The sequence below is a fragment of the Chiloscyllium plagiosum genome, chromosome 24, assembly GCF_004010195.1.
Source record: "Chiloscyllium plagiosum isolate BGI_BamShark_2017 chromosome 24, ASM401019v2, whole genome shotgun sequence".
NCBI classification, from domain to species: Eukaryota; Metazoa; Chordata; class Chondrichthyes; order Orectolobiformes; family Hemiscylliidae; genus Chiloscyllium; species Chiloscyllium plagiosum.
The window spans coordinates 36725485-36740653 of record NC_057733.1 but is presented as its reverse complement, the minus strand read 5'-3'; the positions used below and the strand labels follow the sequence as shown (position 1 = coordinate 36740653).

The 15169-nt window shown below is 38.8% G+C and overlaps 1 protein-coding gene across 1 annotated transcript in view; it reads right to left on the bottom strand.

The window, feature by feature from the left end:
- Positions 1–15169, bottom strand: part of LOC122562181 (lysosomal alpha-glucosidase-like) — a 57847-nt gene that overhangs the window by 10796 nt on the left and 31882 nt on the right. The window contains exons 9-15 of the mRNA XM_043714807.1: positions 14434–14544; positions 11251–11364; positions 9356–9440; positions 8427–8544; positions 7364–7497; positions 4180–4331; positions 1493–1641 (exon numbers count right to left, since the gene is read on the bottom strand). Coding sequence (XP_043570742.1) covers positions 1493–1641; positions 4180–4331; positions 7364–7497; positions 8427–8544; positions 9356–9440; positions 11251–11364; positions 14434–14544 — 863 coding nt within the window. The remainder of the gene's footprint in view (positions 1–1492; positions 1642–4179; positions 4332–7363; positions 7498–8426; positions 8545–9355; positions 9441–11250; positions 11365–14433; positions 14545–15169) is intronic.

Here is a 15169-nt window from a genome sequence, read left to right as displayed (position 1 = left end):
CAGAGAGTAGAGAGATAGCTCCTGTCCTGGAAATCAAAAAAATTGATGCCCAGCCCAAAGCTGTTCAGTCACCTGAGAACCAATCACATGGTTACTGGCAGACAAATGGCATGTATCATTGACAACTAATCATTTGTCCACAGACCAATCAACTTCTTGTTACCACCCAGCTACAATGTAGATGATCTCTTGGCTCCAACTTTTCTGGAACCACTTCAGTTATTGCTTGTTCAAATGGCTGTTTACACAATGCTGGCTTTGAATGTTCAGGTTATTAGTGTTTCAGCAATCCTTAAAAACATTGATTTTATACCGTTCTCTCATTTCAGCCCTCATTTTAAAAAACACACAAAAAAAACAGTCTTTACACAGTCCATGGTGATTGGTGTCTGATCAAGAGTCTGTACCAGTGAAACACAACCTCATCTTCTTTGAAACCTAATCCTTTGAGAAACGGCCAACAATCTATTCAGCTATCAGGTTATGCTCTTGCATTCATGTCATGATGTACATGCATGGATACCAAAACCTCTTGGATACTCATCTCTTCCACTGAGAATATACAACTCCAATTTGTCAGTCTCTGATCCAAAATGAATAAATACTCACTTCTTCACATCAAATTCCATCTGCCATAATTTTGCCCACTCCCTTCATCTATGTACCTTTAAAATCTAACATAATAATTATTGAGTACCTTATTGCGATTGTCATGAGGTCAGCCAGGTAGACCTCATAAAATATGACTTTCCTGATTGGGGCTTTTAATCTGGAACAATCAGGGAGCCCTGGCTGACAGGTATAAATAGGACTGTCAGAGGTTCTGTTCACTCAAGAGCTGGCTCTGAGGGAGCAGGATCAGTGTAAAGGACCCTCCACATGCAAATAAAGGGTGACTTGGTGATGGGGTACTGGCCTCTGCTGATTTATTTCACATCCTAATTTAATACCATCTGCAAACTTGGATATGAAATTCTACTCTGTCAAAGTCAATGGCATATATAATGAAAAATTAGACTCCGAGAATAATTGCTTATTAGCGATCAAACCTATCATTTGTATCCTCGGAAAGCTACGAGTTATCAACACAAGGCACGAGGTCCCTAAAGATTCCTTGCCCCCTCATTTGTTGTTAATCTCTTGTGCAGATTGCAATGTGATTAGTCAGATGAAACCTGGGTAATCAGAACTGGACAAAAGATCTCTTGGTAATAATCTTGAGCCAATTAAGCGATATTATCAGACAAGGATGTGAAAACTTAAATTTGACTTTGCTTCACAGGTAACCCGAACAGCAAAACAAATTAAAGTTATGATCACCTAAAGTTTAATAGCGCTAAACATTTAGAGTTTCAATTTAAATGTAACTCGATTTCCTGAAATAAAAATCTTAGGCACAAATAAAAAGAAAACAAAGCTAGTTTTGATCTGTCCTCAGGTAAGATTACTATTTTCAAATCTCATTTCAAACAGCGCTAAAAAGGTAACATACTCAAAAGACAGTGGCCGAACCACCATTTCTCCGGCAGAGTGTGCTTTATGGAAAAGCGTATACAGGAAAGGCAGCAGCATGTATCTATTGAAGAGGGCTTTCCGCATTGCTGATTGTGCTGATTCACTGAAGACATATGGTTCCTGGGGCTGCAAAACAAAGTAAAGGTCTCCCATTATAAATGGTGATCAAATTAAATGATACATTTATAACTATGTCAAACATGGAAACACAGGAAATGAGCCCTGGACTTGTATGAGTAGGCCTAACTTTGGGCCTTACATCTCAATATCCAGTCAGCTATTGCCATGCAGTGGGGCATCCATGTGCAGCTTGTCTGAGAACAGACTTCAATGTACATGTTTCATAGTGCATCAGCAAAACTCAGGCAAATCCTTAAAGTCCGCCAGGAGAGCAAGTTAATCGAGATGTTTTCCTTATGCCAATATGCAATTCCTGCCTGCCTTATTGGACACATTCAATCCTGAGAAGCTAACACTGCCATGAATTATCTAGACTGTAGACTCTGATCAGGAAACCAAAGCGTTTCCTTCTTAGGACCTCAATTTGCTCCATATTTTTCTTTAGGTGGTGTAGCAAGTTAAGAGACATCAATCCTAGCAACATGTCAAACAAGATACATTTTAAAGGCAGAATGCTTGTGCAAAATTTAGATGCAAGCACCAACCCTTTTTGTCCCATGCATCCTGGGCTCCTGCCACAACATATATTCATGTAGTCCCAAAGAAGTGTTACAAAATAAAACCTGAGCAAGTTACACAAGGTGATATTAGGGCAGTTAACTCCAAGCTTAGCCAAGGATGTGGATTTTAAGGAGTACTTTAAAAAAGAGAAAAGAAAGGTTGAGAGGCAGGGAGGTTCAAGGAGGGAATTATGGGGCTTAATACCTTAAAGGATTCCAGCAATGATGCAACAATTAAAATCAGGGTTCACTGAAAGTCAGAATTAACTGAATCAAGGTAGCATGAAGGTGAGAGAAACATGATCAGAGATGGGTGACAATATGGAGGAAATGGAAATCAGAATTTGAATATCAAGACATTGCTTGGCTGAAAATCTACATGAGAGAGCAGAAGGATTATAAGCGAAAGAAACTTGGCACATGTAAGGATGCAGATGATGCCAAGTTTATGGTGAACACAATTTTGGAAACAGCCAGAAATGTTTTCAAAAGTCTAGACCAGCAGTAACAAAGGCAATGAGCTGAGGTGTGGCGTATTTTTTTCCAGATTTTTTAGTGGAAATCTGGAACTTGCTTTTCTAAAAGAATCATGGCAAATTTAAAATTCAAATCAACAGATTTTTGTTAGAATATGAAGACTTAGGAAGCAAAATAATGGAAAAAAAGTCTTAACTTGTACAAATCAGCCATAAGCAAACTGTATGTTCGAACAGGCTTCAGGTGCCAAATGTTATTCTCCTGGCAATAACATCTGGGGATGTGAGTGCCAGAAATAGGCAGGCTGAGGAATGGCAGAAAACCCATTCTAGGATTAAATGTGGCAAGTCTGTCAAGGGTCTGATTTGTCTCAGACAGTTGCTAGGGAGAGGGATGAAGTCAGTAGCTAGAGGAGGGACACTAGAGAGACAATGGAGGTGGTTGGAGACAATCGAAAACAACAAGCCATCAAGGACAAGGAGACTCACATCTTTACCTCAAAGAGAAAGAATCCAAATTTGTACAGCAAGCTTTGAAATAAGCAAACTCTCCAGTCATGATGTTGTATTGACTGAAGCAAGGAAATTTCCTGGCTATATATAGCATTTCATTAAGAATATTGCAATAACAAGAGCTTCTCAACCTCAAACAGTGTTAGTTTGTTGTTCACATAGACAATGTTTGAATTCCATGCCATGATTTTTGGCCACAGAAGGAGTGTGCATATTGAGGCCAAACGGTCGATTATCACCCTGTAAAATCATTTCTAATAAACCTGATGGCCTGCACTAAGGATGGAAGTTTCCTGGTGAGATATCCTTCAAAAGATAGTGACAAACTGCTGAAGTACTTTGCCAATGAGCATGGACCATTCCAGTGGCAATCCATGTTCTAACCCGAAGAAGAAGAAGAAGAAGAAGAAAAGAGACAATATGCTCTTAACAGATTAGAAATGGAATGGATGCATCTTCTTTTGGAAGAACATATAACTCGGTATCACTGACTAAAAGTAAAAGGGTTGTCCATTAAAACAGATATGGAAGAATTCTTTCCTCACAATCATTCGTCTATAGAATGCTCTTCACAAAAAGTATTTTGAATATTTTTCAAAGCAAAATTGGTAGATTATTGATAAATAAGAGAAGAAAAGTTATCAGAGGTGAGCAGAAATATGGACTAATCAGATCAGCCATGATTTTACTAAATGGCAGAGCAGGCTCAAAGGGCTGACTAGTCCACTCCTGCTCCAATATTGGATGTTCGCTGTTGTTTACTGTTTTCATGCAAAATGATTAGAGGTTAACAAACATTAAAAATTGAAGATAATAAATGGTAAGCTTTTACATCTCAGGTAACAGTCTGAAATTCTTTTCAGATATTCTATTACCAAACAGTAATATAACAAATGAATCTTTCAAAGACATCTATGCATTCTATGCCTTGAAATAATTAACCAGAATTGGACTCTAAGCCAGCTTTAATGTTTATTGTACACTCAAGGACTAACCGGCTGATGCAGGGCATTGTGATTCCGCATAAATGGGTAGAATGATCCAAGTTGCATCCAACGCACACAGAGTTCTTCAGTGGTGGGCAAACCAAAACCACAGATATCCGCTCCAACAAGAGGAACCCCAAACATGTTAAACAGCATTATTGCTGGAAAGCACACAAAACAGTTTTATATTTTCACCTTTTCACAATTAATATCTGACATTCTAACTATATAACAGATTGCCAAAGCATAACAATCTAAGAAAGCTTTGTTCTGTACTACCATCATACTAACAACATGTAAACTTGTATGTAATCACATAGGGGTTTATATTTTTAGTTCTTGCAAGTGGAGATATGATAAGGCAGAGAAATTGAAGAAAAGAAGAAGTATCATTTGGCACTCCTGTCATGCTTTTTCATGTGGTTGACATATAGTAGATCAAGCAGTGGCTGTGAGCAGCTGCACACTTCAGTCAAACAGGAAGCTGCTTGATTCACAGATTCTAATTAAAACATCCACGTGGAAATAAGCAAAAGAGATCAAAATTATGAATATAAAAAGACACATCCTATATTTGACTAAATACTTCCCTCATGGGATTCATTTAACCTGTGTTGAAAAGACTTGTTTCGATCTGTCAGTTGATTGAGATATGCGCAGCTCACAGAAGTTTAAGTGTTACTATGCTTCATAATGTACAAATCAGAAAGACATATTTAAAATCTTACTGTTTAACATTGAAAAAGGAGAACTATTTCAAGAATGACTGAGGGATTTTTCAATAAGAAAGTTAAGTTCCTAGGAGTGATAACCAACAATCTGCCCTGGACCTCCCACATAGATGCGATCGTCAAGAAGGCACAACAACGCCTCTTCTTCCTCAGGCAGCTTAGGAAATTCTGCATGGCCATAAGGACCCTTACCAACCTTTACAGATGTACCATGGAAAGCATTGTATCCAGGTGCAAAACAGCCTGGTGCAGTAACTGCTCTGTCCAGGACAATAAAAAACTACAGAGAGTTGTGTGCACAGCCCAGACCATTATAGAAGCTAACCTCCCATCATGTAATACATCTCACTACCACAGAAAGGCTGCCAATATCAAAGATCCCTCCCACCCTGATAATGGTCTCTTCCAACCTCTTCCACCAAGTGGAAGATTCAGAAGCTTGAACAAGCATCAACAAGTTCATGAACAGTTTCTTCCCTGTTGTCATCAGATTGCTGAATGGACCTCTCTAACTTTAACTAATGTTGATCTTGTTTTGTGCACTCCTGTGCAGCCCTAACGTTACATGCCTCGCTCCATCTAAGCGCCCTATGATGTGTTTGCTTTTGTTTGCTATGATCTGCCTGTATTGCTCGCAAAACAAAACTTTTCACTGTACTTAATACTTATGATTACAATAAATCAAATGTAACTCTATCGCTTCTCTTTTACAGAAAAAAATTGGTTGATGAATCATATAATACCGTAATGGTATTAATTATAATATGAATGAGAAGTATTTCACTCATCTTTCAAGGTTGCTCTATCATTCAATATGATCACAGCTAATCTCCTTCTTCACTTCCTCACATTATGCCAATGTCCTTTGATTTCCTTAGAATCCAAAAATCTACTAGTCTTGAATATGCTCAATACTTTGACATCCATAGATATAAAGGGGAGAAATTTTCAAAGATTCACAATCCTTTGAGCACAATATTCTGGATCCAGAAATTATACAGGACTTTGGTAAGACTTCTTTATTCTAATTCCTTTGTCATAAAGGTTAACAAAACACAATTGTTTAACTGCTGTATTTTAATTTTCAATACTCATTAGCAAGGTACCCAAGTTTCTTTCAGTACCAACATTTTCAGTCACAATTAAAAGCTATTCTGTTTTTGAATGTGATCTAACAAAATGGATAACATCATGCTTCTTCGCTAAAATGAATTGGCAAAGTTCCAACCCACTCACTTAGCTTGTCGTTATTCCCTTTCAGCTTCTTTGCCTCTCTGCACTCATCCCTATCAGTTACATAGATTGTTTATAGCAGAGATCCAAACACTTCTTGCAGACTTACAGCCTGTCGAACTGAAAATAATCTGTTCACCCTTATTGGTTCTCATTTGCTCAATCCATGTTCTTGAGCCTTTTTTTGTGTAAAAACTGAAATAATTATTGAAAAATCAGATACACTCCATTCACATATTCCCCTTCATCAACCATGCTAGTTATCTATTCAAAAGAAAATTCTCCAGATCTAAAAAACAATTTTTATTCCTTAAAATTGTGACATCTCAGGACAATCATGTTGTAATTTTCTTAAGTTACCACTACACAGGGTCCTTGATCGTAGACTGGAGCTTGTCTTTTCTACTGATGCCAAACCAACTGGTCTACAAATCTCCATTTCCTCCCTCCCTCCATTTTTTTTCTTAAAAGTAGTACTGTTGTTACTTTATAATTTGTGTGACCTTTCTAAAGCTAAGCATTTCAGGAAAAGTAAAACTAATGCTCCCATGATTTCTGCATTCACCTCTTAATGCCAGGGGGACAATTTCAGGTTTGTGGTATTAGTTGCCTTTAATTCCATTAATTTCTCAATAACTATTCCTTTACTGATACTGATTTATTTAAGCTTATTTTCACTAGACCCCTGCTTCCCCACTGTTCTGCAACGTTTCTTGTATCTATCTTTGTTTGTCACAAAGCATTTGTTTAATGACTCTGTCATGTCATTATTCTACGTTATCTTGTCAAAAATGACAACATAATCTATATTTAAGATTCTGATCGAGTAACAAATATTAACCAGGATATTGGGGATAATTCCCATTCTTCTTTGAATTGGTAGCAAGGGATCTTTTATACCCACTAGAAAGTACAGATGGGATCGTGCTTTATCCAGTCCAAAAGATGGCATCTCTGACAATGTGGCACTCCATAGGTATTGCATTTGAGCCTTGATTTTTTTTTTATGTTCAACTTTGGAAGTAGAATTTAAATCCAAAACCTTTTGATGAAAGAGCAATTTGCTACCAAATGAATCTTGGCCAATGCTTGTAAAACGTGAAAATTTCATCTAACAGTTATTCATTTCGAAAAGGACAACTCCATAAATAACACCAAAATTTTGAAAACATCTATGGAAAGTGGGACAATGTTTCAGGATGATGCCAAAAACTGGTTTGTTTCCATACCTGGGATAGTATAATACATGTCACTCCAAGTACTTTCAATGTCCCCAGTCCAGTGTCCAGCATAGCGACCATGACTTGGGAAAGTGGACCGTGATATCACAAATGGACGTTTTCCTATCACCTTGATCAGAGCACTTGACATAAGAAAGAAGCCAATGTTAAATAAACAGTGACTTAAAACATGCGTCAACTGACCACTGCCAATTTACACCCCACTTCTTTCAATGGATAGTTACTTGAAAATAAAATTGTTCTTGCACTTTACTCTTCAATAATGCAGCAAAATCATTTTAAAAGTTTCACAAGCCAGTTCATTAACAGACTTTGAATATTGGTAGGTGTGGTGAAACGGTTAAAAATTATGTCCCAATACATGTGTGAAACTTTACTCTTCAATAATGCAGCAAAATCATTTTAAAAGTTTCACAAGCCAGTTCATTAACAGACTTTGAATATTGGTAGGCGACATGTAATACCCCGGGGGTTGTGACTGACACTGCTCTGCATACTTGGGAATCAGAGTCAGCCCACTGAGTCTGCACCACTAAAAGAACCACCACCTGACTATTCTAATTTCATTTCCAGCATTTGGCCCAAAGCTTTATGCCTTGGCATCACAAGTGTACATCTAAATATTTCTTAAATGTTACAAGGTTTTCTGTCTCTATAGGCAATGAGTTCCAGTTTCCCACCACCCTCTCGATGAAAACATATTTTCTGACATCCCCTCTAAACCTCAGCTCAGTTGGCTGGATACTTGGTTTGTATGCAGAATTATGCCAAAAGGTTCAATTCTTGTGTACACAGTGGGTCTCTAGAGGGGAGTAAGAGCAGGCCGTTTGTAGTGGATAATGTTAAAACATACATCTGGAAAGCTCAAAGAATAGCCATTTGTTCATGAAACTGCAGAACAAACCAGCCAGCATAATGGAACTCATTCCAAAGTACTTTTGAAAAACTAAAAAGTATTCTGCACAGCGTTCATAAAATTTTGGCTTGCTGCACAGAGCACTGCACCCATACCTAATAAAATCAAAACATTGTTGTTTCAATTGTCACTTACTCATGGGAAGCAATGGCCTCAGTCAACCCATATAGGTTGTGGAGGTTATAATGTGATGATAAATGCTGTTGTCCAGACATACACACAGTCCGGGACCTCAGATATCCCCCAGTCACACCTGGAACAGACAAGCAGACATTTTTTTGTAACAATTTGATAATGTTCTTTGCTGTATGAATCAGAGATGAAGCAAAATATTGCACAAATCACAAGCCACCATGTATACAAAAAACAAAAAAAACCTTTAAAACACTATAAAGAAATTGGGAGGTCATGTTGCAGCTGTACAGGACATTGGTTAGGCCTCTGTTGGAATACTGCATGCAATTCTGGTCTCCCTCCTATTGGAAAGATGTTGTGAAGCTTGAAAGGGTTCAGAAAAGATTTAGAAAGATGTTGTCAGGGTTGGAGGATTTGAGCTATAGGGAGAGGGAGAATAGGCTGGGGCTGTTTTCCCTGGAGCATCGAAGGCTGAGGGGTGATCTCATAGAGGTTTATAAAATCATGAGGGGCATGGATATGATAAATAGACAAAGCCTTTAGCCTGGGGTGGGGGAGTTCAGAACTACAAGGCATAGATTTAGGGTGGGAGGGGAAAGATATAAAAGGGACCTAAGGGACAACTTTTTCACCCAGAGGATGGTGTGTGTAATGAATGAGTTGCCAGAGGAAGTGGTGGAGGCTGGTACAATTGCAATATTTAAAAGGCATCTGGATGGGTATATGAATGGGAAGAGTTTAGAGCGATATGGGCCAACTGCTGGCAAATGGAACTCGATTAGGTTGGGACATCTGGTCGGCATGGATGAGCTAGACTGAAGGGTCTGTTTCCGTGCTGTACATCTGTATGACTCTATGAATGACAAAAAGGTTTTGAATGAGGAGGCTGAAACACAAATCTTGCTTTTGGTATTAAAGTTATCTTTTACCTGGTACATAAGGAGGATATTCTAAACTGTTGTTTGGACAACCATTTATTGCTCCAGTAACAAAGTTGGATGGTTCATTCATATCCTGTGAAACAAACAACTTAATTTTTATTTAATACTAGCTTAAAAGAAAGCTTCATTCCTTTTGAAGTTTAAACTTCACTACAATTTGTGCACTACACAAACTGCTTGTTCTGACAGTATTCAAAAGGTGCTGATTTTCTCAATTGAATATGCAAATCAATCAGTTCAACAAACTATTATTCATTGTTTTTCACCATCCGTTCAGACTCAGCTGTGCTGAGATGAAAACAGCTGGAATGACCTTGTAGGAAGGACAGCATTCAAGGTAGAACTGTGGCAAAAGCTGTGTCATTTTACATACAAAACCATGACTTGTTTCTGAAAGAAAAAAAATGCTCTGATTTGCAAAAAGGTACCATTCAACATCAATAACAAATTTCTTTGTGGCAGTACAGGCAGTGGGACAGAGTCTGGTTAACTGACATACAGAACTGGTTGCATATCCACAGCTTTTCAGAAACACTCATCCATTTCTACTTTCCTGTATTTATGCAGTTGGGCTCAATAATTTAAGTCATTTCCTAAATTAACTTTTTCCGTTAACCAGTAAGTTGCATTAAGTCCTGTAATAAAACAGAAAATTGTTTTCCTGTTGAGAAGCTGATTACTGCCAAATTTTAAAAAAGACATTGTTGAAGCTTTACATCCAAGTGTTGTTCCATGGTCACCAAGCTAGTAAATAAGGCTGAACCACTTGCTCACCATGCAAACCTTATGCTGAAATAGGACACAAATCCACTCTGCTGGATATCAGCTACCCCAATCAGAACATATCTCACTGAACATTTTACAAACTCAGAAAATCAAGAGTGGTATTTACCACAAACAGGATGCTACAATTGAGTTACCACCCAGTCATATGCCCTAAACATTTGCGGATTGTATCACAAAGCAAATCCATTTGGATTTCTGCAACAAATGTTCTAACCATACTCAACCAGCTTGCACTTGCAAAACAAACAGGCCAACGCCCTGTCCAAAGTCAACTTGCCTGGTTTAATATTTAAAACCTGGAGTTAACCGTGAATCAGCATTAATGGGTGCATGCTTCATGCAACTGCCTCTACCAGAGTCCGTGGGTCAAATGATCAGTATTCTCCTCTCGTGCAGTATAATGTTTCTTCTTAAATATTGGGATTCTTGTAAATCATCTTGATGAGTGGAAGACACAAAGCTTCAACAAAAACATTTTTTCAGAATTACTCAAATACAAAACTAATGCTAGAATTACTGAATTATCGAATATTTTGAAGAATGCAATGCTAAATGAAGAATGTATTTTGAATGAGGTTACAAGGCTTTGAATTGCATACACACTACCTCTAGGTGGTGCAGAGAGGACTGTCAAGTCAATGAGCCATATCTAACACTTGAAAATTTAGGTGAGGCAACTCTCAAATGCTTTATTTACACCTCCTTTGGGATGAAAATGATGAAATTCTTTCATTATGAGCTCCATTCCCACTTATCACAGTTTGTTGATTTTTAAACCTCATATCAGAAACCTCCAAATTCCAAATTAAGTTTGATCTGTTGAAGCACAATTTTGCAAAGCAAACACAAATGCTATACAAACAAAAATATTTCCAATTTTCAATTATTATTCAATTATTTGTTAAATGAACACCAAAATTCATTAGTGCCACTTGTGCATGGACAGGTGAAAGCAAAACCCTTGGATGCATTTGTAGCATACACTCCAGAATTATACAGTAGCTATCCAATATACATCAAGGTCATTTACCTTCCACTGCTTTACCAATTCAATTCACTGGAAGACAGAATTTTTGAATTTTCATTTGCATACTTACAATCCACATCCCATCAAAGGACACTTTATTATGAAACTCCTTAAGATTTTCATACCACCAGTCATGAGTCTCTGGGTTTGTAAAATCTGGGAAAGCAGTTGGGCCAGGCCAAACCTAAACAAAACAGACCAGAACACAATTTAAATCTGCTTGGTGGGACTGGGTGGTAAAAGTTCAAATCCTGTCAGTTACAATGAGCAATGAGTTTGGAAAATCTTGTGTTCTGCATGTTGTGGTAACTGATTTCAATGCAGTGCTATTTATAATTTTATTAAGAAACAGCACAAGGATAGTCTGAAAATTTCTGAACAAGATGTTATTTTTTTAATAATATATTTTTATGTGTCTTTAACACATTCCAACAAATTAAATGAGAGATTTTTCCTAACCAATATAGTCACTCCACTACTTCTGGTATTAAATGATGAAAAATAAACTCGGTCAAAGCCATTCTCCTGTAATTTCAGATGCTCCTTGTCATCCAAATGTGTCTCCTGTAACAAAGCAATATCCACCTTCTCTTTTCTAAGACTCAAGAGTACCTTCTTCCTCTTAATTAGTGAGTGACTTCCCTTGATATTCCAGGTACACCATTTAATCAAATCATTAGCCATAATCTTCTGCAATTACATTTAAATTCCAGAGAGGAGGAACCCGAACCACAAATTGCTGAGCCTTAGTGTCACATGTCTACCAAATATAAAAACTACATAAACTAAAACCACTACATTTAACAAACATACAAAATTATTAATAATAAAAACCAACAAAAACCAGAAAACAAACCAACATATAAAGCGCCAATAGCGTTGAGTAGGGGAACTCACCCCCTGCCCGGAGGGGGTAACTACCCATCCCGAACTGCCCATAAATAGGCATCTAACCATCTCAACCACCTTCACTTCTCCCAGCTGGAGCCGCATCGCAAGTACAAGCTAAAAAGAATAAACACTCGATAGAATATCAATATGAATTTAAAAAATTCTTTTATTAAAAAAGGGGGTAATAAATAACCCACTCATTCTTTGGTACGTCCTAACTTAGAAATTTAAAATCTACATCTTAACCACCGCCAGACATAGTTTGAACCAAATCATTATCAATAGAGGGAAAAAAAAGGGGAAAAACAAAGGTCCAACTGGATTTCGTACATTTCTTTTACAGAATGATAAACGCATACCCAAGCCACAATTTTTATACATACTACAATTGTTTAAATTAGGTTAGTTTGTCCACAAAGTCTCTTGCCTTCTCTGATGTGTCAAAGAGATGCATGGATCTATCTAAGGTGATCCGAAGCACTGCCGGATATCTCAGGGAGTACTGAATCCCAAGCTCCTTCAGTCTTCTCTTGACACCATCATATGATTTTCGTTTCTGGATCACCACTGCTGAAAAGTCCTGAAAAAACATGATATTAGACCCCTCATTAATTTGGGCCTTTGGATCCTTCCCCTGGAGTCTGGAAGCCTCCATGACTCTCTCCTTATCCCGGTAATGATGGAACTGCATCAGGAAAAGACAAGGGCGTTGACTCCGAACCGACCTCCGTGCTGCAACCCGGTGAGCCCCCTCTATCTTCAATCCTCTCATGCCAGTCTCTTAGTCAAGAAATTTCGGAAGCCAAGCTTCAACAAATTCCGCAGGCTGCTCACCTTTCTTACCATCGGGCAGACCGATGATCCGAATGTTTTTTCTCCTGCCCCCGTAAATTACGAACCTGTGTCTTCAGGGCTTGGATCTCATCCTTGAATGAACTGGCATCAGCTTCCACCACTGTGACCCTGTGCTCCACCTCATCCGTCCTCTTCTCCAGGTCTCCCAGCTTCTGCTCATGCTTCTGCAGCATAAGAGAGACTGGAGCCAGTTTCTCTTCAATCTGTGTCCCCAGCATCTCGCAAGATTTCGAGAGCTGGTTCACAAGGTCCTGAAGAGTAATTGGCTCCGAGGCTGCTGCAGGCTGAGCTGCAGACCCGGCCTCCTCCCTTTTTAGGCATTTCTAGACAGTTGAAAATACAGGCAAGTCAATTTTTAAATGTTTCTTGGGGCTCCACAATCTTTCCAATGCCCCAAGAAATCCTGATGACCTGGGATGGGTGGGTTAAAGGACCGTCCTGCTCCTGTTGCGATGCGAAGCTCTGCAGTGTGACCTTCTCAGATCACTGCCATCTTAGATCCCCCACAAAATGGGCGGCACTGCTGCCTCACAGCGCCAGAGACCCGGGTTCATTTCCTGCCTCAGGCGACTGACTGTGTGGAGTTTGCACATTCTCCATGTGTCTACGTGGGTTTCCTCCGGGTGCTCCTGTTTCCTCCCACAGTCCAAAAATGTACAGGTTTGGTGAACTGGCCATGCTAAATTGCCCTTAGTATTAGGTGCAGGGGTAAACGTAGGGGAATGGGTCTGGGTGGGTGCGCTTCAGCGGGTCGGTGTGGACTTGTTGGGCCGAAGGGCTTGTTTCCACACTAAGTAATCTAATCTAATCTAAATAAAAATGTTATATTAAAAAGTTGTGTTCAACTGAGACTGTGGCTGAGGCATATATCTGTGACAGTACTAGGGAGATTTACGGTGCATCAGACCTTTTGACATTGATGTTAGCAATACCCACTTTTCCTTTTCTTCTTATTCCTGACCCCTCATTCCAGATGGTCACAATGTCTCATTCTCCAATTTGGTTCCACTTGAGATTTTTCTGCAACTCTGATATTTTTTCGGGCGCCCCCTTACGGTTTAAATAGGATAAGATTTTAAGGCATGCATCTCCAACTCATCTTTTATGGAGGTTATTGCACAAAAGTATCTCACTGATTAATTAGTGAGATTAACATTCTAATCTAGCTTTTGAATAAACTGACTACACAATCACAACCATTGGCAGTAGCATCTAATGAAATTACACTTATCAGCATGTGCAAGAATTGCATTAGCAGAATTTGACAATAACAGTTCTGATGCAAGAAAAGAAGAGTTTCTTGAAACTGATTCATTAACTGACGTGTGTTTGCCATTGATACCTACAGAACCCTTAAATCTCGAATCTTTTGACCCTTAAAAGTTTAACCACTTTTTTGATTTCTTCACATAGCAATACTTTGGTAGAATAATGCTTCTGCCACTTGCAACTTAGAAAGTGAAAACAATTGAATGCAAAATTAAAAGCTCCTTGTTGCTGCACTGACCTTTCCAATCAATGGTTGGCCAGTTTCATTCTTAATGAAAACACCTCTCTTCACACCGTCATCATATGGCTTGTATGACCCTGCTGCCTGGGTACTGCTGATTCCTGGATCCTACAGTGGAAAGCAAAAAGTGAGCGTTAAGTAGTCTTAAAGGAGACACCCACCGCAGATGTTCAATCCAAAAGAAGGTGACAATTAAATAACATTACAAGCTGAACATGTGTTGACACTGGACAAAATCAAGATGGCCTGCCATTTAGCTGTAAAATGTGTCAATATAACATCTCTTGGTTTACATAGCAAGGTTGCCATTTAGTAAACTTACTCACAATGAATTATACTCCAACAAAAATTAATATAAACAAGAGCAAATATATTGCGCATTGAGGGAAAAAGGAGTCTAATAGTGTCACCACAAAACGCGACCTGTATTCTACTCTGAAAAATGCTGCAAAATACTCATTTGAAAAATTTACATTTTTCAACATGATTTCCTACTTGTCATACTTTGTGTGCATAAATCTTACATCCTGCATTTACCAGATACTGACAGCTCGCAACACGAAGGCCAAGAAACCATAAGGCAGTGGGCGGCACGGTGGCACAGTGGTTAGCACTGTTGCCTCACAGCGCCAGAGACCCGGGTTCAATTCCCGCCTCAGGCGACTGACTGTGTGGAGTTTGCACATTCTCCCTGTGTCTGCGTGGGTTTCCTCCGGGTGCTCCGGTTTCCTCC